Here is a 26,742-nt window from a genome sequence, read left to right on the forward strand (position 1 = left end):
AGGAAGGAAGGAAGGAAGGAAGGAAGGAAGGAAGGAAGGAAGGAAGGAAGGAAACAGTATTCGAAAAGTACTACAATTTAATACTTCATTTTAATACGCTAATTTGCTGCTTTTACACTGTCAATCATTTGAACAGAAAGCATTTCGCTGCCTTGATTGTAGAGGCCTCAGCATTTGGAGTCTTGAGTACAGAAGTGAAATATAAGAAGTCTTGCTCAAAACTTTACATTCAGTAATTACAGCAAATGAGTCTCATCCACTGCCAGTATCTCTGCTTTCAGGCACTTCTGAAGGGATTTTTTTTCATTTGAAGTGCTTTGTCTAAGCCAGCCTACACATAATTCAGGGGGAGGTTGTGCATGCCCAGCTTCATGTGCAGGGGAAACTTTCCAAAAGTCCTTGTGCCCATTATCTGCAAGTCATATTTCCCAATCTGCCTTTTTCTTTTTTTGACTAGCAATCAAAATGTCAAATTTCTGACAAATCCTTTTGGTGACAAATCCTTATGGTGACAACAGCTTGATGTCAGTAGCCAAGCAAACACAGTGCCTCCTCTTTCACATGCTGTTACAGTGTGGTTCCATCTCCACATGCCATGTACCATCCCACCAGGTGGTCTTGCACTGGAACCTCTTCTTGCTTCAAGTTTTTCTTTCCCTATCATCGTACCTAAAGAAAAATGAGCATATAGTTGGAAATGAGGAGGAAGAGAAAGAAGATAGAAAAGAGGATGATACTGTTTCAAGGAGCCAGACGTCCAGTAACTGTTAACAATCAAATTGTAGTTGTTATCAGCAGGTATCCTTTATTGTAGTGTGCGAGAGAATGGGGGTTAACACTCAAAGCTGTTCTCTACCTTTGCTTCTGCATGCATGACTATATACAATCACAATATACATATTCCTTATTTGCCATATACATAATATGTGTTATACATACTCATACTTTCCCCAAAATGTCCACCCTTTTTCAAGAATTCGATCTCCACCTGAAGTCGAGTTGGTGGGCGAGCACTCTCAATTCAGTCGTCGCCCAGGCAACTTTTGGTCATGAAAACACAGCTGTCTTTGCTCAAACTTCTCTAGTTCTTTTACTGTTTCTTTTGCTTGCTCCTGTTCTGGAGTCTTGACGTGCCTTTGCAGTTTGCTGACCTAGCAAGCTCAGCAGATATTATTACTGGGAAATATAGAATCATAGAATCATAGAATCATAGAATTAGCTAGGTTGGAAAAGACCTACAAGATCACCTAGTCCAACCATCCACCTACCACCAATAACCCCACTAAACCATGTCTCTCAACGCTATAATATACCGTCTCTCTACATGAGTGAGATGGCTGGTGGTAGCCAACTGGGTAGGTTTTGTGGGCACTTTGTGTGCCCTGATGAATCTGTACCCTTAAACACAATTTTTGCTAAGGGGACACAGTCTGTTTGGCCAGCGTTGCGGAAGGAGAGTGGGGAAGACAACAGTCATTACGCACATGTATGATTTGCTGTGTATGCTTTGCAGACCCTTTGCAGGTCTGCATCATCTTTGTGAACTCTGATGTATAGACTGTCACTCTACAGGAAAGCTTTGGCTTCCAGGCAAAGTAAGAAGAAAAAACTCTTGGAAAATGAAAGAAAAAGCTTTTATTATTCTAAAAGTGGAAACAGGAGTACTACTAATAATAGCTGTGAGTTAATTAGAGAAGCATTTAAATTCACAGAGCTTGAGGCCTTTGTGTTGTAGCTGCCTGGCTTGCATGGCTGTCCAGAGTCCTCATCTTGTCCTCTGTCCAAAGGCTCAAAGCTGGAGTTGGGCAGCATGGTGGGAATCAAAGCATCTCACATTTTTTTCACTATATTCTCCAAAAAAATACAGATGTTATTTGTATCTATAGCCATGGCTTCCTGTTGTATTGCTTTTTTTTATGGAAGTGGAAATCCAGGATTTTAACTCTTAAAAGGGTGATGAGCTTGCAAGGCTAGCTATACAAATATATGATTGGGGCATATGCTGCTTACCCTTGCGAAAGCAGTTGAGCAGATCAGGGAAGACATATGAGCAAGCTATGTAAGTATGTGTTACTCTGGGATAAAGTTCATTTGTAATTACATGAGCAAAAATCCATACGGATTTCCATGTCAGGAATTATATTCTATGAATGCAGACGTTTTGCATGTCCTTGTGCGTATATGTAGCCCACTTTCCCCTGATTCCAAACCCTCACTGGTGACGTTCTTTTTTGATTTGTGGTAAGAGAACTGTTCATCCATGCTGATAAAATTTCTGAGTTGTTTTTGATCTAGAGATCTTTCAGATTACTAGCATCTTGCCAAAAGGCTCATTTTTCAAAGCTTGTCACTTGATTTAACCATAAATACCATAAGGCTTTGTCATAAACATGTATGTGTTTTTTAAGTCTCTGTTACAGAAAATTGTAACAGACGATTCCCTAACAGAAATCTGACTTCTAGGGAAACTTGCATGAGCTAATGTAGAACAAGCACGTAGTGAAAATGACACTGTTGCCATCTGCACCTGTCTTACGTATTTTTGAAGCACGCTGCCTCCACATCAGCAACCATACATTTTTAAACAAACAATAATCACTTGAGTTGGGGAAAAAACATTATGAGGGAATGCTTTTGGCAACACTGCCTTTGATGCTGGAGGCTGATAGCTGGCAACAAAATTAGGTTTTAGAGAAGACAATTGGCTGTTAACACTCTTAGATCATGTTCACTATTGTGACATGGGCTACACTACTCAAGAGAGTTAGTGCCTTTTTGGGAAAAATATATTTAATGTTTCCAGATAATACATTTCTCCATGGTAGTAATAATACATCATGCTTCATTAATTTGTTGGTTTATTTGTATAAGGGCATGGATTCTTTTTTTTTCTTGTTATTTACAAGATATGTGTTATCACTGTCACAGTTGTTATCACTGCTAATCTGGTTCCACTGGCCAGCTAAGCTTTTACAGGTGAGTGCTGTTTGCGCTGATCTCAGAGAAGCTGCATCTTCTCTCAGACAAACAGCCTGGGCATGCTGCCCATAGTTCAGATGCTCTCTGTTTGAAAGCAAATGTGTTTGGCTTGAAATCCCATGGTCCTCTACAGCTCAGCCACCGCATCTATGCAAACTGCTCTTCCTGGGATCAACAGCAGAGGGTATGACTGTGCCTGGCTGCTGTGCAATGTGTCCTATGGTTAGAGGAGCCAAGTGGAACAACAATAATCACTGCAGTGTGATGGAGCGAGTTTTACAGAGGCCCCCAAATTCACGCAGTCTTTTTGCTTTACCAAGAACCACAGGCAGTGTATCAAGGCCAGCATGGGCTGCTAAGTCCTGCTTTCCCCCAGCAGTCCTTGCTACAATGTAGGTCCATTGATGTGGCGGTGCTCTGACAGCTCAGGCAGTGTCCCCACACAGTGCTGTGCCATGTGGGGTAGGTGACACACTGATGTTGGCATGCCTTGTGCCCTGAGTTCTGAGAAGTCTGAAACCAGTCCTACATCGCTGTCAGTTGATGATGCTTCCCTGCTGTTGAGAGCTGGTTTCTCAAAAATTGCTGTCTCCAAAAGCAGCAGTGTGTGTTGAATAACAAACCCCTTCACATTCAGACTCTTCAGTTTTGGGAATGGAGCCAACATTCTTGAAGAATGATTTAGTGGCCAATAAACATCTGCAAAGTCTGTAAGACTGTCAGAAGCAGTAACATTGAAAGTAAAGATTGTATCAGTAGCAGTTCCCCTGTCCTGACAAGGCATTCAGTGCAAATATTTGTTCAGTCATCTTTGCTCACATTCCCGTTATCACAGACAGTTTCACATGTTTTGCCAAAAGAGCAATTCCATCTTCTTCCACAAAGCTGTTCACATCCAAGGCCTTTGCAATGTTAAATGCTGGCCTACTACTGTTTCAGGACCTCCCACACATGCTCTTTTGGAGTGCAGGAGCCTCATCTGTCTTACGCAAAGACTCCACTGTGAATGGCTCTTACAACATTCAATTAGCAAGCATCTGCAGTGCTAAGGTTTTGCGTCTCTTTGAGGATTCAAGTGCAGTCTAGGTGATTTATTGCGCTGCACCAATCTCCATGATAGCCAGGGCAGTCTATCAGCTCTTCTAAGTACAGTTCTCCTGCTGAGTAATTGAAATTGCACTGCACTAGGACTCAAACCATTTGTAAATGCAAGATGATGCTTGGAGAAGAAGGAGCTGTTTCTACTTCTTGAAAAGCTCTTGGCAAATGGGTACAACTTCCTAAATAATTCTGGTCACACAATTCTTCTGCTCCAAGAACCTTCCCCCTCTTCCTGCTTTGCTTCACTGTCCCAATGAATAGGAGAACTGGAAACACAGCCCGTCTTGAGATACTTCCCAGTTTACTAGAATCTCTGAGGGCCTGTTCAGAAGGTGTCTGGGAATGTTTAGGTTTGGGAAGAAATACTGTAATGGAAATAATAACAGAGTGAGTTGTGGTGGGCAGGAGCACGAATGCCGCAGTAGCTTCACAAGGGAAAAGCAAAGGCAGCAGAACTAAAAGCTTAACTAAAAAATTGTATTCAAACAGTAAAGTGTTTTTTTGAGCAATTGGAGATGAAAATTATCCATGGGCAACTATTCCCCCTGCAGTTCACTCAGTGTTACTTTCCGCTATCGATTCTAAGTAAGGTCAGGGTGTGTCTGACTACAACTTTCTGTGTAGGTTCCTATAATTCTTCAGCATGCAGAATAAAGGGGCTTCCATCATATCTCTAGCTAGAGGAGGAAAGAGAGACTTTTCTGACATATGTAAGGTGGCCCAGTTTGGAAAGAGCATCAAATCCTAGCTCACATCCTCGCCAGGTGCTCATTGCCCCTTCTATATGGTAAAGCAAAAGTGAATGCAGCTAAGCATCTCTGAGAAGAGGATAATTGATGATGTGCTGTTCAGCCCTCTTTGAGACATTCCATCTGGTCCTTCACAAAATTGAAGTTGTTTTCATCACATGTCTGTAGGATCTCACAAATGGGAACTGAGGCACTGCACAGTTCTGATTTTGGCTTAATTTTGAATACCTGAGAGAGACATCATGGATTCTCACAATTTCGTGCCTCTTCATGTACTCAAAGCACAGCTCATGTTTGCCTCATTTACACCTGCAAGTACTCAGCACTGCTGAAGATGAAAGCCCTGGCTTGAGTCAGAGTCCAGAGACTGGACAACGTACATTAATGTATATGGAAAGACTGGTTAGAACTGCTCCTCTGGCCCTGCACACGACCTTGTGGCACTGTCAATTGTCATCGCAGTTTGCTGGCTGGTGCTAAAACAGTCTGTCTGTCTTCTTGTGTTCCCTCCTGCAATGATCTTGCAGCAGCTTGCACAGTGGTCTTGCAGCAGCTGCACAGTGATGCTGAGGTTGTGGGGGAAGGGTGTCACCTCCCTCCCTGGCTCTGGCCCTGGGCAGGCCCGTCCTGCGTCTTCAGGGAGGGGGCAACCACAGCAAAATGCCATGCACGGCTGTACCACTGTATCTCACAGTATGTGTGGTGGGAAGGCAGACTGCCTGGAATTATCATCTTTATTCACGTTGTATAGAAGCAGATACAGGTACAGATATGTATCTGAATGCCTGAATATTTCCTTATAGACATAAATATATATTTTTTAAATTCCACATGCAGTGCATTGATTTGTAGAATCGTTTCTGCAACATTTGTCTGGGGTTACTGTGAAGCCCTTTTGCAGCCCACAACTGGCCTTACATGTGTTTGACTATGGGACATGTATATGTGCTTATGTACTTCATTACAAACTACTTGAATTTTTCAACTTGTGATCACACAGTGGAGTAGGTTTAAGCTACAACTTTGGTACCTGGGTTTTAGTATTTAGTTGGACATTAGTGTTGCGTGCATCCCTGTGGACACACAACAGCCCATGCTGTGGCTGGAAGTAGTTAGGCTTAAAAAGATCATATTTATCTGTTTCTATCTTACAGGCAAGTGAAAGAAACAGTGAATTCCGTCTTCTTTACAGACTTACCCATTCTTTACTCAGTACTGCTGGCTAAATACACCCTGGAAATCAGTTCTGGCATTCATGTAGAAGTTCTTCCACTTGCCTGAGAATACAGCACCTTGTAATTTAAATTGCCTTTGTGCAGCCCGTGCCATGTCTGAGCCTGCTTGGCAGCCCCGGGGGCAGGAGAGGAGCTGGCTCCTGGAGCGGTATCAAGTGGAGCCGCAGGAGACAGGGGACACATTTCTCTGAATTGTGCAGGAGGCTTCTGAAAATATCCTGTGTGCATGCATTTATATCATAACCTTACACTGCATATGTAGGGTCTGCTCCCAAACCCACAGCCAACTAGCATAACAAAATCAGATTTTACTGCTGTAGTGTCAGCCTGGGGTTGAAATATGGCTTTGAAACCCTCCCTTTCACCCCGCATTTTTAATGAAAAACAATTGGGCTGGAGTGTAATAGTGCTTACCCTGGCTGCATTTGACTTTAGTGTTTTACTTTTAAAGCTTTATTTTAGGCTTTAAGAGCTTCCAATTAAACTTTTTAGATCCAGAGTGAAAGCCTGAACGTGCCTGCCCGCACAACACTGAGACTCCTGGGTGGGAAAAGGATATTTTTCTATTAAAATTAAGAAAATGATCACTCTGGTTCATTTTCTCCCTCCATATTCCTTACTCTTCTTTTTCATAACAGATTTTCATCTGCCATTTTCTTATTTCCTTTTTCAATATCTCCCATAGCCTTTTCTTTATTTCTTTTTTTTCTCCCTTCCTCTTCCCTTTCTCCTCTTTCGTTTATTTCACCCTCCCCCTTCCCTGCTGCCTAGCCTGCTTCTTGATGTTAACCCACAATGGTTTGCAATAGGAGGGCTGAATACTTCATCCTACTAGTCAGCACAGCACATGCTGTAAATCTCTTTCCAAATAGCACCAAAAAAATGAAGCCTAGGTCAGATGTTTGTTTATCCATTATGAAATGCACACAGGAGACTATCACCAGGGTATTTGACAACATTACACGATTAATTACATGCCAACTCAATGAGGAAAGATTTGATTCAGTCAGCTTTGCAGCAAACCTGAAAAGAACATAATACCATATAACCTTCAGTTCGTTAACAATTTGCCTCTAATGCCACAAGGCACTGACTCCCATTATAAGCTCTACTAAAGCCTGGCTGAAAAAACAAATCTCACACAGTGCCCTGAATCTCAGCAAAGAGAACACACTGTCACTAGCCATGGGAAATATAGAGCTGGCCATGACATCCTGAACAATGAAATGATTTACACCAGGCTTGTATCTAGTTTGCTAACTAATAAATTCTTACATGCAGGTGCATAGCCCGGGACTGTAAGACCATTTGGACCAAGCCTACTATTATATGGTGCTTTCAGTGCACTTATTAACACAAATGTTAATATAGATCTGCAAACTCAATTCTATTTTATGGTTTATAAAATACACCTATCCCAGTGTCTGTGGGCAGGTACACTCATTTCATAAAAATCACATGTATTAAAATGTAACTAGATGCCTACTCCCTCTTCAGCAGTCTCCAGACTGTACATGGAAAAAAGTCTTCTGCTTCCTAGGTACTCAGGAAAAAACTGGAGTTAAAACACTCCCTCATTGTTCAGTCTTAGATCTGATGTTCTGGTGCTAGAACATTTCAGAGAAAGCTTTCCCTAAAAATCTTTGGTCTGAGGCATGATGGCAAAGGGCGATTTCCAACATTGGCAAGACCCAACCTATGGATCTTAATAGAAGAGGTCAGACCAGGGCTAGAGGTGTTCCTGAAAGACCCACAGGGAACATAGAAAAATTCTTGCTGTAACAGTCACTGTGACCGTAACTTCACAGAATCAGAGAATCATAGAATGATGTGGGTTGGAAGGGACCCCAAAGACCAGATCTAGTTACAACACCTCTGCCATGGGCAGGGTTCCCACCCACAGCTCAGGCTGCCCAGGGCCCCATCCAACCTGGCCTTGAATGCCTCCAGGGATGGGGCACCTACAGCTTCTCTGTGCAGCCTGTGCCAGGGCCTCACCACTCTCCGTTGTCACTGTGCAGTTTGCTTATCTGAGAGGATGATGGCTGATGAGGTCAGTCGTCATACTTAGTGCGTGAAGCCAAAAAAGTGAGATGTTGGGGTTGTGGGGGTGACCATTACAGGCTGCTCTACAACCTCCTCCTGGAAGAAGGTGTGAGCAGTGGTAAATGAAAGCTTTGCTGAAAAGAAATTTTCTCTAGAGGCTGGGCCTAGAGCTCACCCAATAAAAGGACATGGTAATAAATCCTTGTCATGGTAATAGAATCTTGTCAATTTTCCTTCCTTTTCACTGCTGAGCAGCCTGTGCTAAGCCACTTTCCCTCCCACAGGTGGGAGAATCTAGTGATATTGTGTGATCCATGGTTTACTTTGGGATCTTTTTGGAGAAAAGGAGCTGTATCAATGTAGAAGAGTAGGGGAATATTAGCTCCAGTTGACCCAATTTTATTCTTGGAAAAACAGAGATCTGAACGGCATATATGCCCTGAAATTGTGGTTTGGAAAATACTAGATACTCAATGGACGGTGTGTGTGTGTTTTGTGTGTGACCTACAGAAATACCTCATCTCACCACTAATTTACTCACATATGTAAACTTCATTTTTCATTCAGCTGCCCCATTTATTTCCTGTTTCTCCCTCTTTTTCCTCCTCTCACTTGTTTTGAAAATGCTGGTCAACACATGTTAAGCAAGAGTCTCCAAAACCAACAAAAGAAAGTTCAGGAAAGGCAGAGAGAGAAACAGCTGAATAACACTGCCAACTTTAAAATGAAGATAAGTTATACAGGACCTTTTATTGAACCAACAAATATTTTATAGTATTCACCATTTGGGGCCAGCAGTTCTTTTTTTTCCCTCCGTTTTGAGCTAGAGTAGGTGGTGTGTAATTCATAAGGAATCTGTACATGTTCAAGTAGCTTCAAGTAATATTACAGCCATGTGGAACCAGCTTACAGCATCTTGATTTCCATGTCCATTTTTTTTCCACTGTATAATATTCAGTGCCCTTTTCTCTCTGTCTCATTCTCTCATTCACACATTCTTTCCCCTCTTGGTTTCCAGCTGTCTTTCCTTTGTCAGTGTTACCTGATAACATAAAGCAGGGATTGTGCCAGTTGTTGCAGTTTGGCTTGTGTAGAAGTAACACCGAGTGCGGGAGCAACGTGGATGCTTCTTGGTCCTATGTAAGCGGTCAGTCTTTCCTTCACTATTCCCTGCAGGGCCTTTGGCTGAAGTCAGTTCATTACCACACACGTGCAATGTTCTTAGATCAAAATTCCTATTTCAAAGGGAGAAAGTGTAATTGAAATTAGCATTAGTTAGCACACCCCTAATGACATCCATGTATATGAAAGGTATGAGTCTGGATTCAAAGAACTGTGAGGGTCTGAATTGTTCTGAAATACTTGAATGTGCTGCAACACCACGTAGCCAGAGAGCTTTTGTATGTGGCAAGTTGGAGTAGACACATGTGCTATAGCATTTATACACTGGCTTTCTTCTCTAATACTGGATATGGTGTTTAAAAGGGTACTGTGTACATATTTAGATATTTATCTTCTGGTAAATTATTTGAATATTACTTTGACAACAGTCAAATGTAGCAGCAGTGCACTGGAGGAAAGTGGTATTACTGTTCAGTTTGTGGATACGTTGCTTTCAAGAACGCTGGGTTTTGTCTTCTTTGGTGAGCCTTTCTGATAGCAGAAGAACAAAAGAGAATATTTTAACTATAGGGGAAAACCTGGAAAAGTCTGCTCTGAAATGCTTTTGAAATAAATGGTCAAAGTATTGCCTAGCCATGTTGTCTTTGGACTTCTGAGACTCATTTCCATCTCTGCTAAAATGGGACTGCAGGCTACCTTGCAAGGGAGCTGTCAGGATCAGCCAGTGAATATTTATGAAGAAATTTCATGGTGAAAAAGAAATATATATATGCTACATATATTATTAATAATTATGTGAGTCCTGAAAAATACCATACTGTATCACAAAGCTGGTATTGTCCAGTGACTACACTCTTGGCACTGCGTGCTACGGTAAACTGTATACTAAAAACTCATACTAATGGAAAGGTATACAGGATTCCATTTGTGAATGATTTATAGTGACTTCCTATTATAAACAAGAGGGAACAAATATCCTACCTCGCTGGTTTCTTTGGGCTGATGGTGAGAGCAGAATGAGACATTCCTGGCCAGGCAAAAGCTGATTTTCTGGATGCCTGCAACTGGGAGCAAAATGAAGCACCAGTAAGTGGGATCATTTGTAGCCATCCCCAATTATATGTGATTGCATTTCCATTTTCCTAGCACTTTAAACTTTCCAATTGTAGAGCAAGTAACAAATTTCTCTAAACAAATGCAGGACTTCCAACAAAAATAAGATTTTTCTGATGTTTAATGTTAAGGATCTCAGTATCTGCTGAGAGCCTACCAACATCCTTTCCCACATTGCTTTCTGAGACTGAACAAATTATTCTCATTACTAGCTAATAGATGTGGATTTCACTTAATCAATATGTGATTGAGCACAACTGTAGCTTGTTTAGGACGTATGCTGGATTAAAGATTTTCATAGTGCTTGGGGAGGGCAGCTGTGGTGCATCTTTTCAACCTTGTATGATAGAACAAACACTTTCTATGCTGGGAATGCTATTCTTCAGTTACATTCATTCACCAGTCTCAACATTCTGCTTATACAGTTGAAATACACTGCAGTAGTTTTGCATGTATGTGAAGTGTCAAAAGTTGTATTTATCAAAGGTTAAGTTAGTAACTGGGGGTAGAGCAGATGGGTTGCAAAAGATGAAAACTGAGTTAATGTTGGGCAAGATTCACATCATTTTTTTTTTAATTCAATAAGATTTTGTCTTCTACCTTCCCTCTCTTGTTAGCAAAGAGCTAGACATGTCCAGACTACAGTTCTGCCAGGCTGAGTTAAGTCTTCTTTGTGAGTTGGGTCACGCTGGCTTGACCTACAAGGTGTCAAGGAAGGTCTAGGAGTATGGGCAAAGCTCTTTCCCCTCGGAAGGCAAAGGGACACAGAGACCAACATTCCTCACAGAATGGGTTGTTTGCCTTTCTCAAAATGGTTCTCCTCATCCAAAGATGGTGATCATACTCATTTCCTTCACTAAGGGCTGTTCAGATGGATGTGAGCTCCTTGGACGCTATGGCAGTGCAAAAGAAGATATGCTGTCATAGGTTTGGTATAGCAGAAAAGGATTTTTGGCAAGAAAAGGTGGCTTGTGCATTGAAATGATGGATTTTCAGACTTCTTTGTACTAGCATGCTTCTACAGCAACTGTTAGCAAGAGCTTTGCAAATTATCAGTGATGTTTTTATTGTTTCAAATTTCTCTGACATAAAGTATTTGTTTAAAAAATATAAAATCTGAATGGAATACAAAAAAGACCTCCAGCAAAATTAAAGAATGGGTAACTTTTTACTCCTGGATTGTGTTTTTTAGCTTTGCTACTGCTTTTTTATACTGTGGGCAAGTTGCTTTCTTTTAGAGCTGGCTAAACACCACTAAAAAATATTTGCAAATACTCCTTCAAATAAACGCTGGAATTGGAATGTGTGTCACCATTCACACCTACTTTCCTCAGAAGTTTGTACAAGCAATTTTTTTGTTCATAGGAAATATTTTCCAACAGCAAAAGAAACTGACAGATGCTTGAGAGAGGTGTATTTATATCCAGGTTTGCTCTGGCAACAGCATTCCCTATTACTTGCCATTTCCATTTCTATACCTACTGACCTATTCAGTCCTAAACCTCCTCTTTAACACTGTCTCTATTTAAAAAAACCCAGCAAACACTAAATGAAGCAGGGCTGAAAAACGGTTTGTAGCCCAGTACATCATGAGGAAGGAGACTTTTGGTGTCATTCAGTACATCTCTGCAAATCATACATTTCTTTTTTTTTCCTCAGTTTTCTCTCTTCTGCCTGGGTTGAACTTTCCCCCTGTGTAATGATCTAGGATAGTCACTGACTTAAGATACACTGTTTTGGAACAACATGTAAACCCGAGGACTCATTCACTTGTGGACATTTATAAAGCTGTTTTGCAAAAGCATGAAGTCCTGTTAAATCAAACAGCTTGGCAAACATCTATCCAATGAAATTACAGATGGTCTGCCTGCATTTTTTCTGGTGAGCCTGTAGTCTTTGCTGCTCACCTGCAAGCACTAGGGAGCGTGGCTGTGCCAAGGTGTTGGGTGTGTTGGCTGCAAGAGCAAACTGGCTGCCCTTTGGTGGTGTGTGAAGCCGCTCGTAACCATGGTGCTAGCATGGGATGTAATGTGCTTTGGGGCCTATTCCCCTGGAAGCTCTGTTTAAAGTGAAGATCAACTTTGAATTAATAATCCTGTTGAAATCTAGCAGTAGGGTGGACTACCAGTTGGGAATCTAGCATCATTACTTTACAAGATTTAGTGGCTCTTTTGGCCATGTAGCCACTAGAGCTTGCGCTGAAGCTCTTTCTTTTGTTTGACTCATTCTCCATAGGTACTGCAGTTAGGCATCAGCTTCTCATTCCCCTATAATGTGTTTCTGTGTCAGGATAGGAAGCCCACTGAGTAAAGCATACAGATTTCTGGCAAACATTTCTGGCTTCTCTGCAATGTGAGGTCTTAATGAATGAACAAATGTGATCCTTGATGGGAAAGTGTAGCTTGCTCCTTGTGATGCAGTTTCACCTCTGAAGGCTGTTAGCCACGTGTGCTTGTTCCTTGTGTCCTGCTCAGCCTGCCTTTGGGACTGAGGTGCAGCCTGGGCGAGGGTCGCCTTTAAAACACACACATCATCTGTGTATGGGTGAAAGTCCTATTTTTAGTGCATACAAGAGGGCATTCACTAAAGGGAAATGAAACTGGGTTTTATTTTTAGTTTTTGTAATTCCTTATGTCCTTGGGATTTACGTCCTGAAAAACTCACTCCATCACCCAGCAAAATGTAGGTGAACCTCCAGGATCAGCTTTATTCTCACTATTGCCAACATAACTGAAACATGGGGCTGCTCCAGGGTGCGCTGGGCGGGTTCAACACTGGTCCTGTCAGTGTGGTGCTGAAAGAATTAGCAAACTCTGCCTCAGAACACCCTGTTCTTACATGGTCGTGGCACGGGAGCCTCCCCATGGCTGAAATTTCTCCACAGTGGGTTTTTCTCACTTGTGCCCACTTCAAGCTCAGAATGGATTTCTCCAGAGAGGCACTTGAGTGAAGCTAACCCTTTATATGTGTCCAAACAAAGGTTTTATTTGGTATCAGTTTTGGAATTAATCTGGAGTTATTTTTCTATGTGCCTATTTCATGAATTTTCTTGTTCAAAAACTACTGAAAGAAAATAGACACTTTTTTTTTTTTTCCGGTTTCAGAAACTCTGGAGAATGGACCAAATAAGTGTGAAAGGTGAGTAAGGAAATGTGCTATTTCCCCATATGATTGTTACAGTTTTCCTGACATCGTGTAGTCACTATGTAGAATCATAGAATGGTTTGGGCTGGAAAGGACCTTAATATCATCTAGTTCCAACCCCCTTGCTATAGGCAGGAACACCTCCCTCTAGACCAGGTTGCTCAAAGCCCCATCCAGCCTGGCCTGCAATGCTTCCGGGGGGGTGCATCCTCAACCTCGCTGGGCAACCTGTTCCAGTGTCTCACCACCCTCACAGTAAAGAGTTTCTTCCTAATATCTATACTAACTGTATCCTCTTCCAGTTTAAAACCATTTCCCCTTGTCCTGTCACTACGTGCCCTTATAAAAAGTCCCTCCCCAGCTTTCCTGTAAGCCCCTTGAATGGTACCTGAAGGTACTGGAAGGCCGCTATGTAAGGTATGTGTGTAACTATTTGTTATTGCTTGAATCTAGCGCAGCTAACAGAAAAGGAACCAGCAAAGACGAAACGTACTGGAAAGAGATTAACGCAGCCATGGCCCTAACAAATCTCGCCCAAGGGAAGGACAAACTGCAGGGAACTACCAGCTGCATCATCCAGAAATCCTCACATATATCAGAAGTAAAGACTGTTAAAGTGCCATTAGTTCAGCAGTTTTAAAGAGATGGGTTCCTTTTTTCTTCTCAAGCGGACATTTTCCTCACAGGATTGGTTTTCAGCAAAATCAGATTCACAGATATGAGGCAAATGTGGAAAATAGGTCCCCTTTTACAGTACAGTCAGTTTAAAAAAAGTGTTCCTTCAGATTCTGACGTTTTCATTGTATTAAATGAAATGTTCAATTGCTTCTATAAAAGGCATGTAAATTATAAAAAAAACTGTTTTTATCAAAACATTAACTTATTTTATGTTAATCAAAGTGCGCATAAGGTGTTTGCATTGCTATTACAGTAAGTGCCTTGCTTTCAAAAAATAAGCTATAACGTGGGCATGGTACAACAGTATTATGCCTCAAAATGACAATGCCATAATGCTTAAACTTTGTGTATTATTCCAAGTGGGCTTAAGCAGCCTAGGGCTAAACACATTACTGCTGGAGGCCCTGGAGAATTGTGCATATTAGACTTGAATGAATTGACAAGTCTTAATAAAATTATTACGTCGTTTTTTCTCTTTTTAATCAACAGTGTTATAGAAATTGTACAGTATGTTTTGTCAAAGTGACAATGAGATTGTTATGCATGTTTCTTACCTGTATATGCAGTATATTAAAATACCAAAATCATTCCTTTGAAAAGTGCAATACTCTAGAACACACCAATTTAGGAAATAAGTTAATTGTTCAGATTATTTTGAACTTACACATACGCTCCCAGACATGTTGTTTATTAAAGATTTCTAGTTGAGAAAGTTCTAGCCAGAGTAGCTGTAAAGTCCATTTTCTATTGTTCTAAAGCTTTGCTAGTGACTTACGGAAGTTTTTATATAAGTAAACAAAATTGATCTCTTCTTGTACGAATCTGAATCTGTAGTGCCATTTATTATTTGCAGTGGAGCTCAAAAATGTTTCCATGGTGGAAATTATTACTTCAGTGTGTTTTAAGTGTTTTTTATTTTGTAGGTACTGCATAAATGAGGACAGTTGATTGACAGTTCACTTTTCAGTGAGAAAAAGCTGTAGTATAAACTATCAAAGCCCGCAATAGTAATACAAATGGGACTTGAAACATTGAAGACCCCAGCAATCAATGTCAGAGGGTTTTAAATAGAAACTAAAAAGTATTAAATGTCACATCTCTACACTTGACTGCTGTTGAGCATAATAACTAGCATAAAGCCCGGTTCATTTTAAGGGTTTTCTAGGGTGTAGAAGTTATTCTTAAATCATATAACAGTAGTCTAATGAGGTTTACAGTGCTTGAATGGAATTTACATGAAAGCAATTTACAGTGGCAAAGCCAAATACGATTTGTACTGAATCGGTTACAGAAAACTGGAAAAGAGCTGATTGTTGCTAGGAATTGGATTTTTTTCTTCCTGTGGTTATCCTGTCAGGTTTTTTCCTATTTATCCCTCTCCCCTTTCTCTTCCATGAGCCATCAGTGAACAAGATAAGACTTCAGTCCTGTTCCCACTGAGTTTAATGGCCAAATTTCCACTTCACTGGAAGCAGGACTGTGCTAGTGATTAAACTAACCTGCAAGTATAGGCTGTTCCAGTTGCACTAAAATAGTCAAGACACATTGCAAATATCAGCCTTGGTGCGACTTCTTAGGAAACTTCTTGATGTAACATAACATGTTGTTGGGTTTATTTAGTGTACAATGAAAATGATTTGATATGAAAATATTTTGTACATATATATTTTTACTTTGTTTTCTAAATTGCTGATTTGCATTGACTTAAAGTGCCAAGCAAGAAATGTATGTTGTCATGACTGTATGAACAGTTGAAGTATTTGTTTTACTGACTTGCATCATTATGTGTCTAAGATTCCGTGACATTAATTTTTGATACTTTCCTGGATTTTGACATAATAATGTGAGTTTATAACTAATAGCAGAGAGTTAATACTTCATTTTTGTTCATACTATTATAAGTTATTCTGGTATTAAATATTTTGTGAAAATAAATTGATGGTTTTGACAAACTTTTCTGTTAGGAATATTCACAGTGTTTTTGTCTGCATAAATGACAACAACATTTGTCATGTAAAAGTGGTACCTTTGGTGACTTCTCTGGATCAAAACTGGAGAAGACAAGCCATACTATAAACAACTTGTTCGTGGTTCGTTTTTTAAAATGATCAAAGCACAAAGAATAATCTGTAATACACATCAAGTGGGTTTTAAATTTAAGAAATACTTGGCATAATTTCTTGTTACCATTTCCTTTAATTTATTTTTTTCTACTGCTGCTTTAGAGTTTTCGGAAAACACAAATTCTAATGAATTACTTGTGTGTCTTTTTTTAAATAACAAGAATCATGATCAGTGCTGAGCCAACAGCTAATGAAGACTCAATAATTATTTATGATATTGGAAAAACAAACATTATTACTATAGCTCTTCTTTGTTTCAACATATGTAACCATTTTAGTAAAATAAATAACTGCAAACAACATCTTGCTGGTTTGAATTAAATATTCATTTATCCCTCCTTAGTCATTTGCATTTCTGGTTTCCTTTTACAGGCAGAATTACTCTATAGTGGGATATAAGCATGAGATAGGCAAAGATAAACAGGAGTGTCTCGTACAACAGCTACAATCACTAAGCTATAGTTCTCACTTCGTGGCCTCATGGTGAAGCAGTTCCACCAAGCAGACTGAAAGCAAGCTCCAGATAACATACAGAGCATTTTGAGGACATTTGATAATTTGGTGTCTTGGATTTAAATTCTAATTTGGAGTTTAGGTGAAGGACGGTACCTGGATTTGGATGCCCACATGTAAAGTGCATAAAGTAACCACTGCACTGTTGGGTTAGAAGATGTGGAAGAGTTGATAGCACCTCTGTACTGTGCAAAGAAGAATGGTTTTCACTTAGGTACAGATAAGGCACCCATGGGCTTAAACCTGTTTCTTCATTATCACTTCATTAAGCTAATTTTTCAGTGTGTGCCCTGGTGCTTTATCCAATTAAACTATCCACCAGTGGAGATACACAACACTAAGCATGAGATGCTACTACAGGAAGCAGTCTTGATTGTAAAAATGGGTGGGATTGCTGATAATCATGAGTAGCCAGAACTCACCAGTGCTTCACGAGTCTTATTCACAACTTCCCCATTCAAAATGGCAGCTCTGGCAAAGCCAGGATCCCAGTGCTGCCAAGAAGCAGCTGCAGCAACAGAGATTTTGCTCCTCCAGGTGCCCACTTGCTATTTTGTAAAGGGAAGAGTGCAGCTATCTCCTAGCACAGCCACCTTTCTCACACATGCCACCATTTTTCCTGCTGTGAAATCTCAGTGTTTTGCTACAAAGTGCTTCAACTCAAGTTGCCCTTTCACTTTATCGTTAGTGTGACTATGCTTTCTTAAACTTTGGAGAATGGAGCCTGGACTGAAGATGTCAGACTCTCTAGTACTCCAGAAGGCTCTGAAGTTCAATTCAGTAGTCACAGTAATAGCTTTGATTATGGTAGATTGCAGTTTTATTCCTGTTTTACTGTGAGCAATCTGTGAGACTCCTGGAGAATCAGAATGAACCTCAAAGGGAACAAGGCTCCTAAACTAACAAATCCAACTATTTCTGAATACCTGCAGGCCAAGATTTATTCACATAATAATTGCAGACTGTTGCTTGCCAGGTCTGAGCTATCTGGGTAAAAAAGTGTTCTAGTTCAGAAACTGGTAGCCACCTTAATATGGCATCAAGTCAGCTGCTACACCAAGATCCTCAGCAGAGTATGGATTGGACTCAGCACAGTTTGAGTACATCTATGTAACTCTTGGACCATTGCTTACTCTATGCCTGCACTTGTCCATAGCAATGTCCTCAAATTTCTCTGTACTCGGGTTTAGCATTTCAAAGAGGACAACACTACTGCCCTGCATGGCTGAACTGCTGTAGGTAGATAGACACTGCCAGCTGGGAGCTGCTCTGATGAAATACCTACCTAGATTAGCTACCTAAGACAGGAAACTGAGATGAAGCATGATGCAAAGGGCAGAATTGCCTGAGAGCACGGTTCTGACACTGCCTGGATGTGAGCTCATATTGTATGAGCTGGTTTGCCAGACGCTGAGTGTACTCAGTCTTTTTTAGTAGCAGAACTGAGACCCAGCCCTGCGGCTTTCACAGTGCTGGGTTGCTGAGCCAGTGTTTAGGTTTGGGCCCCATCTTGAAACTCCTCTTCTTTAACAAGAAGGGAGGAGGCTGGCTCCCTTGTGACAAGAAGAAAAAAAAAGGGGTAAAAGAGACATGAATGCCTAATGCAACAGAAAAAAAGTCTCCAAACTCCTTAATGTTGCTGTTATGTCAGCTTGGGTTATTGGCAGTGGAAGTGGTTATTGGCAGCGGAAGTTAGACCTGGCTCAAGGCTAATATAACTCACGCACCTGACTTTTTAAAAGGAGCTGAGATCTGGTTTCTTTATGGATGGGTTTTTTTTCTTTTGCGGTGTTGGTCCCTTCTTCAGGTTTCCTTAACCTTCCTTTCAGCCTGTTTTGGACTTACTTCTCCTTCTTTCTTCTTGCCTGAAAAGTCTCCTGTTACATGCAGACAGCAATGGGATCTTTCATGCCAAAGCTCATACTTCTGTCTGGCTTTGCAGTTTCTAGTGCTTCATAGGTGAAGGATGTATGATTCAACAAGTCGGTGTTCAGTGGCGAAGTCTAATATCTTTCTTCTCCCAGCCGGGGGTCAGTGAACATATGAAGTCTCAGCGTGCAGTGGAGGCTCTTCAACCAACAAGCTCTACCATCTATCACTTCACTCCTAACTACTACTACTTTTGGCTATCTTAACTCCCAAAAGGACTGTCAATTTAACCATAACTACCTAGAAACTGCCAAGTCTCATTTTATGAGCTGCTGTTGAGAGTTTAGCTATTTAAGGCTGATTTTAAACAATTTTTATTGGTACTTCGTGGCATGTGCCTGATTTACAATGCTGTAAATAACCACAAATTAGGGACATTTCTTTCTTTACAGTAAACGCACATTATCTTGAGTGTAAGAAAAGATACCTTGTTGGTGAAAAACTGGACTACAGGCCCTGTTCTGTTACAAGTTTCCAGTATGAGCCTTGGGAAGCCTCATCCAGGGTTTGGTCCATGTGGAGGGTCTGACGCTCTCCTTTGGGGATGCTCTAAACACTGTGGAATACCAGCAGATGGTGGGATGAAGATCACACCTACAAGATGTCCCTCACTGCTCACCCTGCTGCTATGAGACTCTGAAGGTAGGAGAGGACAGTTCTGTAAGTGGCACACTCAGTTTTGTGCACTTAAGGAACTTTAGGTATCCGATGGTATCTAATTGAAATCTGCATCTCAGGCACATGTCACAGAGCAGGCATCACCTTCTTCAGCACTTCAGTTTCATCATTGACTGCAACAGGAGGATAAGCTTCTGAGACTAGATGTCCAAACCAGACACAGCTAAAGTCAGGGGAGGCAAGAGAAACAAGATACTAAGTCCTAAATCACAAAGAGACCTGCTGGACTCAGGTCAGCACTATCTATCTTTCTCTGTAACATCAGCTGAGGAGCACACTGAAGTGCTTGAAAAAAAAGATCATCTGAAGAAGGGGGAAATGTCTCCTTCCAGCTGAAGAAGGAAGTCCTCTTGTAGTCCAAGACTTTGTGGATGTAAAAGTTCAGATGTAAGATGAGATGTTTCACACAGGAGCATCCTTGTGGCTTGGAAGTGTTCCACAAAGCTGTCTCCCTCATAAGTGTGAGGATGATAATCTTCACTCTGAGAAGTATTGTGTTCCTTTTTCATGCCTTTCCAGTAAATTGACAGCCAGACCCTTAGACCCATGGACTGCGCTCATTACATTGAGAAGAAATGCAGAAGTCATGCATCAAAAAATGACTCTGCTCGGTGCTGACGTGGTGGGAGAGGGGGACAGCAGAGCAATAGACATTAGGCTGAGGCCTTCCATGATTCCACTGCACTGACAGATGTGTTCCCTTCCAACAGTACTTTTCCCATTTCATGTCTGATGAGTTCCCATGTAGAGAAAAATGGAGCCAGCCTTCTGTTCAGGAGGGAAGCGTGGGGAGGGGAACTATAACTGAAATGGATATCTAAATGCTTTGGGCAGCAGTTAAAATATTAATCTAGCTTTGAGGGTCTTGTGAAATGGTCACAAAATATGTGATCAGATTTTTAAAATTCCAAGTACTCAACAGCAGTCATTGAAAAGTCTTGAAAAGTGGTCAGCTATGTTTCAGCTCAACCTTTGCAAATTAAGTGCCTAGTCAGCAAAAGGGAAGCTTTCTATAACAGGAACGCTGCATTCAATTTACTTGAATTTTTTGTATTTATTTTTAGAAAGTTTGGAGATGATCAAAACTCCACATTTCTTATTCCTTATTTTTTATAACAATAAAGTCCATTTTTCTAGATCTTATTTTGTCTTGAAATGCAACATAATTATAGTAAAAAAGGTTGAAATCAAAGCCAAACAGAAATTATTAAATCTTACCAAAATATTGAGGTTACCAAATTATGCTTACTGACATTTTAAGTGTTCTTTTGGCTCATTATATTTATTTGTTTATATGTTTACACTCTCCAACCCAGTATAAAACAAGAAAGTTTTGACAGCTCAAAAATTTCCACAGAACAGAAAAATTTATCCTCCAGAGTGGTGGAAGGGCTTCCAGTGCTCAGTATTGACAAAATCAGAGTAGTTTTGCATGGTGATCTGTGGATATCACAGTCTAAATCTAGATACTTCATTTTAGAGCAATGGTTTTGGTGATGAATTGTTTCAGTGAGCACCATGCTGCTTTTGCTGAAGGATATTCTTGTGTCAGGGTTGCCTTCAGAAAAATAGTGCTTGAGGAAAAATTGTGGGACTTTTCCTCTTGCTCTTTGGGATAATGAAGAGAATTTTCATGTGGCCAGAAAATGAAGCCAGCAGGCAGGTGCAGCATTTAGTAGCACTCCGCATCCTTGGAGAGGAGGCATCTGTGTGCTGATGCTTGTTCATGCCTGTTGATTGCAAATAACAGAGAAAGCAAGAGAAAGCAAAGGTATGAGACACAAGATGGCATCTGCGTCGCTTAAAAAGAGAGTGTAATAGCAATAATAAATATATTTCTCGGCCGGTGTAAAGGCAACCAGAAAACTCAGAGTGGTCCAAGATTTGACGCAATATTTCACTGGCAGTGAAACCAAATTTTAAAAATGTGGAAACAAACAAATGTCAGTGACCCTCCACATTTTGAGATGTGAAGCAAGAAGAGCCTTAGCTTCTTCCAGTCCTCCAGTCCCCTGACTACATTCCTGAAGCCGATGTCTGCTTCTGACACATGTGGGCAGCAGAAGAATCTTCTTGAGAGCAGCTTGCCCAGGCTGGCATCACTGAGTGATGTCCAGGGCCAAATCGGAGGGGACTCCAACTAGAAATTCTTGTACTTTTGTCACTTTGAAGTGTGTAAAATTATATAAAGCCATCCCTTGATCGAGGACCAAAGATTTCAGCACATTTCTGTAACAGCTATCTCCAAGGCTACTTGCAACAGAAGCGTTTACTATGTAAACTGTAAATACTTCTTTACATGATGCAGTAGATACTGCACATCTTCTAAGAAGCTTCAATTAGATTTCCTTTCAGGAACAAAAAACCAGGAAGGTTACAATCTTTTCAATTTCCTAATGGGCAGTTGAGTTGGGAGCTCTATACCCAATTCATAAGATGAAGTACTCCGTATATCTTTTTCATGAGGACATGTACCAACATGAGATCGGGATCCAGTGGAACCTGGATTTACAACTGGAAATCAAATACAAACATGTGGAAATGTTATTATGTAAACTAATACTTAGCTACTTCTTGCTCCATTCCCTCAACAGCAGCAGAAGGGTAGCATGGAAACCAAATACCAAGTGTAATTTTTTTAAACCTGTTCTATGAGAATGAAAAGAAAAACAGTCCTATGTAGTCACTACCTTTTCATCTGTGAAGATTTAAATGTCACAGCCCCTGGACTGAATTCAATAAAACCAATGGATGTGATGTTGGGAGATCACTCTAATGGCTCTAATTGCTCAAGTAGGGCACACGCTTCAGAGAGGCTGTAGTTCAGGAACAGGCAGAGCAACAAGACTGCAAGTGCTGGTGATTCAGCATCATCTACCCTGAAGCACTGCTGCACTAACCCAGCGGGCAAAAGGCTCTAATATGGAGCCAAGTCCCACTCATCTGCATTTCCCCTACTACCACATTGACAACCACACTGACTCTGGTTGGCTTTTGGCAGTTTTACACGCTATTCTCAGAAATAAGCAGAGGACATAACCTGTAGCTGAAATTACCACTGAAGTGTAAAAAAAAAAACCCTGAAAACTCTTACTCAGAAAGGTTATCAAGGACTCATGGTCAAAAAATCATAAAATCAAAGAATGATTAAATTTGGAAAAGATCTCTTAGATCCACTCATCACCATCACACCCTCTAAACCATGTCCCTAAGTACCACATCTATGGCAAATATGGAAGTATGGATCAAAGACTTCCACAGAGGTCTGTCCTTTGTTGGTTTTGTTCAATATTTTCAACAATAGCTTGGCTAGTGGAATAAAGCAGAGGTTACCCAGCTGCAGGATATATGCTATTCATTTCATAAAACCAGTTTATAGGGGACGTGCAGCTCTGAAAATATCTCTCACCACTGCTGCCAGGATGCACTCCCTTTGCCTCTGCTGTTTGTCATCATGGTCTAGAACAAAGTGGAGCTGTTGCACTGCATAACCTTGCTACTTTTTTGTTCCCAAATTGATGTTCCTTGCCAGTACATGAGAAGCCAGTGTTACTCAAAATTACCCTGACAAAATGCAGAAATGACCTGAAAAATAACAGAATTGATAAACTGGATTGAGAAGGCCTGAGGAAAAAAATTGGTAAACCGCACAAAGCTTGGGGAGATAGCTGGGAATTCTTCAGGAGAAGATTACAGCTGATCACAAAATGAACATGATTCAAAACCATCCTGCTGTAAATAAATAAATAAATAAATAAGAAATGCCACACAGAGTTGTATTTTTAGGTGTATAAGACATGTAAGTTAACTCTTCCACTCTGCTGAGTTCTGTTGAAGTTGCACAGAACCATGAGTGTTCAGCATTCCTTCTAAAGGAGATGGAAACCAACAGGAGACCATAGGCATTAGATTAGGAACAAACAAGATCTAGGAGGAAAAATGGATTGATCTTGGGTTATTAAGTGTAGAGAAGATGAAAATCTTCAAATATGTGTGGCCAGCAGGAAGATGAAGGGGATATTCTTTGTAGCACATTACAGCAGAGAAACAATGGGCTTTAATTGCAGCAAAGGAGATGGTAGGTTCATTACTGGGTAGATCATGCCAATGGAAGTAGAGGGATTAGATGGAGAAGCATTGGAATATGTTGCCTATATGGGTGGTAGACTTTCCATCACTGAAGTTTGTTTTTTTTTAAGAACAAGTTAGAGACATATTAATCAGGAGTTAAATAGGTGTAATTGATCCTACTTTGGGGCAGGTTGGCCTCTTGAGGTTGCTTCCTCACTCTCATTTTCCATTTCAGAATTCTGCCTTATAAACATGGCATAGAAGCCTACTGCTCAATAGATGGTTAAAAGAGTGAATAGCAGCTGGTTTATTCCTCAGTTTTTAGGAGGTATGTTTACATTCCAAGCATAAGAATGGAGGGGAAGGACAGCGAGTTCTGATCCCACCAGCCAGCCAGCGGAGGAGACTGGGCAGCCATCCATTGGAGGCTGTTTAACTTTCCCAGCCTCTCAGAGCCTAACATAAAGGACAAAGGTGGTTCCCAGATGGAAGACAACAACAGACTTGATAAACATGGAAGCTGACAGAGAGGGATGTACGTTTAACATGAAAGTTAAAATTGCCAGAAGAAAGCTAGGAAATTTCCAGTTAGGTGCAATGTAACAACTCCTGAAGGATCTATGAGCTCTGTAAGTGCTTTTGGCCTCCATAGAAAATACTTGGGCAGAAACTCTCCAGAAGGTATGTTTGTTTTGAGCAGAACCTAAAGTTCCTTCACTGAGCTTTCTGAAGGCCACATTGCAGGATTAGCCTATATTCCCCCTATTCGGTGTCATGGGAGACTGAACATTTGCACCGTGTTCTGGAGTCTAACACAGGCAGTCAGACCACAAAGAAAAACACGGGAATAGATCCTACGAGCTGCTTCAAATAACACTTGCTCCAGAGCCTCTGGTGATTGCTGAGAAATTCTAGTTTCACAAAAGATGCCAACAGGGGAAGAAATTATTTCACAGTTTACCTCGAGCTTCAGAAGGGGTTGCTGAACATGTTAACCGACACCCTTTTTGACAGGCTGGTTTGTGGTCAATGCCGCTAACTAACAGGAAAACAAATGCCTGCAGTCCAAGTCAGGAATCGTGCTGTGCGCCACAAAGCCAAGGAAATTGCTGCGGGAGAATCCCCAGAGCCACACCGTGAAAGCACACCGGCAGGATATTTAAAAAACATCAGGAATGTTCCTTATGCGACAAGATGGATCATTCAGAAGTAAGGCTCTGCTGGGTATGAAAAGACTTGGTATATTAACTCAAAGGGACACTTTGAATTTGTTTCTAGGTATGAGCAGCTTACTTCAGAAAGAAACGAGTGGATAGGGAAAGTCAAACAGTGCACAAAGATGGAGACTGAGCCAGAAATAGAAAGAGGGGAAGAAAATCAGAGCCCGTGAGTCTTGCATATATTCATTATGATAAAATGTTGGGGTTTTTGCAAGCACCGGCAATTCCATTATCCAAAGAGATAAACAATCACTTCTGATACAAAAGAGACAAGAATTTTATTACCATTGTATCAGATCCAGTGACCAGCGCAAATACAATTCCCCTTTTCTGCCAACTACATGATTCACAAGGTGTTCGCTGCAAAGGCTGACAACCCGACTGTTTGGGCGGAAGGCTGAGCTATTCTTGATGCAAAGGACTCTCATAAGTGGTCAGAAACATTCAGGAGGACGATGAAACATGAAATGGATCCAAATGTAGCCTGATAGAAACAGGCTTTGGCTCTCAAGGTAGAAAAGAGAAATAAAACAGATATTGCTAAGGAAGGCTGATTATTAAAGTGAACTACTGCACGCTAGGAGCCAGATGTCCTAGATCTGAAAGATCTGGCCAACACTGGACACAGTCTGCTAGCTACAGAACATGGACACCTCTCTCACCTCCACTTTGCAACAGAGATTAAAGAGGCTCTGATTATGATTTCAGTGAGACTGAAAGTCTATCTTTTTTTTAGGCCAAGAAACTAGATAGATATTTTCTTATATTAAGATTCTGCATCTTTAACAAAAGTTGCAAAAACTGACTTATGAAAACATACTTATGTACAAAAATGGGATAAATGTCTCGTGAGATTCTCACAGAAACACCACATAATACTGATACAGTTATTTGTCCCTTGACACCAGATTTTCATTAAATGGCTTTTGAGAGGACTGTCGGAGTCAGAATGAGGAAGAGAAACATAATTATCTATAACCAGTCTTTTTGACATTAGAGTCTGGAAGTTTGTAATGACATTTTTCTCTGTTATTTCTTAAAACTGCTGGATCACCTGTATTCCAAACTACCAGCAAAAGCGAGATGATGGAGGATGTTCCAGTTCCTGTCAATCGTTATACTTATTAATTATTTAGTTACTTTCTGAGCGTTACTGAGTTAATGAACAGACTTCACTCCTCAGATAAACACAAGTCTAAATCAACACTGCCTTACAGAACAGGGGAAAGTGTAAAGCTCTAAGCCATCACAATACTTTTTTCCCTCCCTCGTCACTCTCCCCAGCCTGTGTTTGCCACTTCACAGTGGAAGTTTTTCCTGGGTAGGCTGGCTTTTACAGAGCCTGGCTCAACAGCGCACAGCCTTCCTTGTGACAGTGTTTACTACTGAACAGGAATAAGCTGTTCCCTCAAGATTTAAGCATGGTTGGATCTTGATTTACCAAGGTACTGACTGTGTTGTGTATTTCCATTGAGTGGGAGCTGAATTTTATGATGATGCGATGGGGGAAAAAGGCTTCAAAGGAAAAGCTATGAACACATGGATAAGATTTGTATTTTGAGTGCTGCTGAATATTTGTGTAGAGAAAAAGATGGTGCTTTTGAGATAACACTGGAGCTCCATGGAGGGCCTGAAAGCATAATAGCCAGCACTGAATGGAGCCTTGAAACACAGATTCAAACCTGCAACTAGCATTCATGACGCAGCCAGGAGAGGCTTTTAGTTACTTTTGCATGCCATTGAGTGCAACAATTCATTTACTCCCAACTTATAAATACATACGCACAAGACACTCAGTAGTATCCTGCTGATCCTAAGTGCTTCATGGGCCTCACACCCTCCCCGCCAGCTCTTCCGTTCTGGAATGGCGCAGCCCTGGGGTACGTAGCTGAGAAATCTCTGCTTCAGACAAGGGAGAAAGCTTCATGAATCACCAAACAACATTTCTCAGGTGGGAAAAGCACATTCTTTTTCCTCGATGTGGAATTAGAAAAATATGTGTAGAAGTAAAGCCCTGAAAGCCCCAAGAGAGCAATTGCTC

General features: G+C 40.9%; 1 protein-coding gene across 1 annotated transcript in view; it reads left to right on the plus strand.

Moving 5' to 3' along the window:
* Nucleotides 1–16,577, plus strand: part of MKX (mohawk homeobox) — a 42,920-nt gene extending 26,343 nt beyond the window's left edge. Inside the window, exons 5-6 of the mRNA XM_021389033.1 lie at nucleotides 13,450–13,483; nucleotides 13,943–16,577. Of these exons, the coding sequence (XP_021244708.1) occupies nucleotides 13,450–13,483; nucleotides 13,943–14,129 (221 nt within the window). The 3' untranslated portion in view covers nucleotides 14,130–16,577. The remainder of the gene's footprint in view (nucleotides 1–13,449; nucleotides 13,484–13,942) is intronic.

The sequence above is a fragment of the Numida meleagris genome, chromosome 2 (genome assembly GCF_002078875.1).
Source record: "Numida meleagris isolate 19003 breed g44 Domestic line chromosome 2, NumMel1.0, whole genome shotgun sequence".
NCBI classification, from domain to species: Eukaryota; Metazoa; Chordata; class Aves; order Galliformes; family Numididae; genus Numida; species Numida meleagris.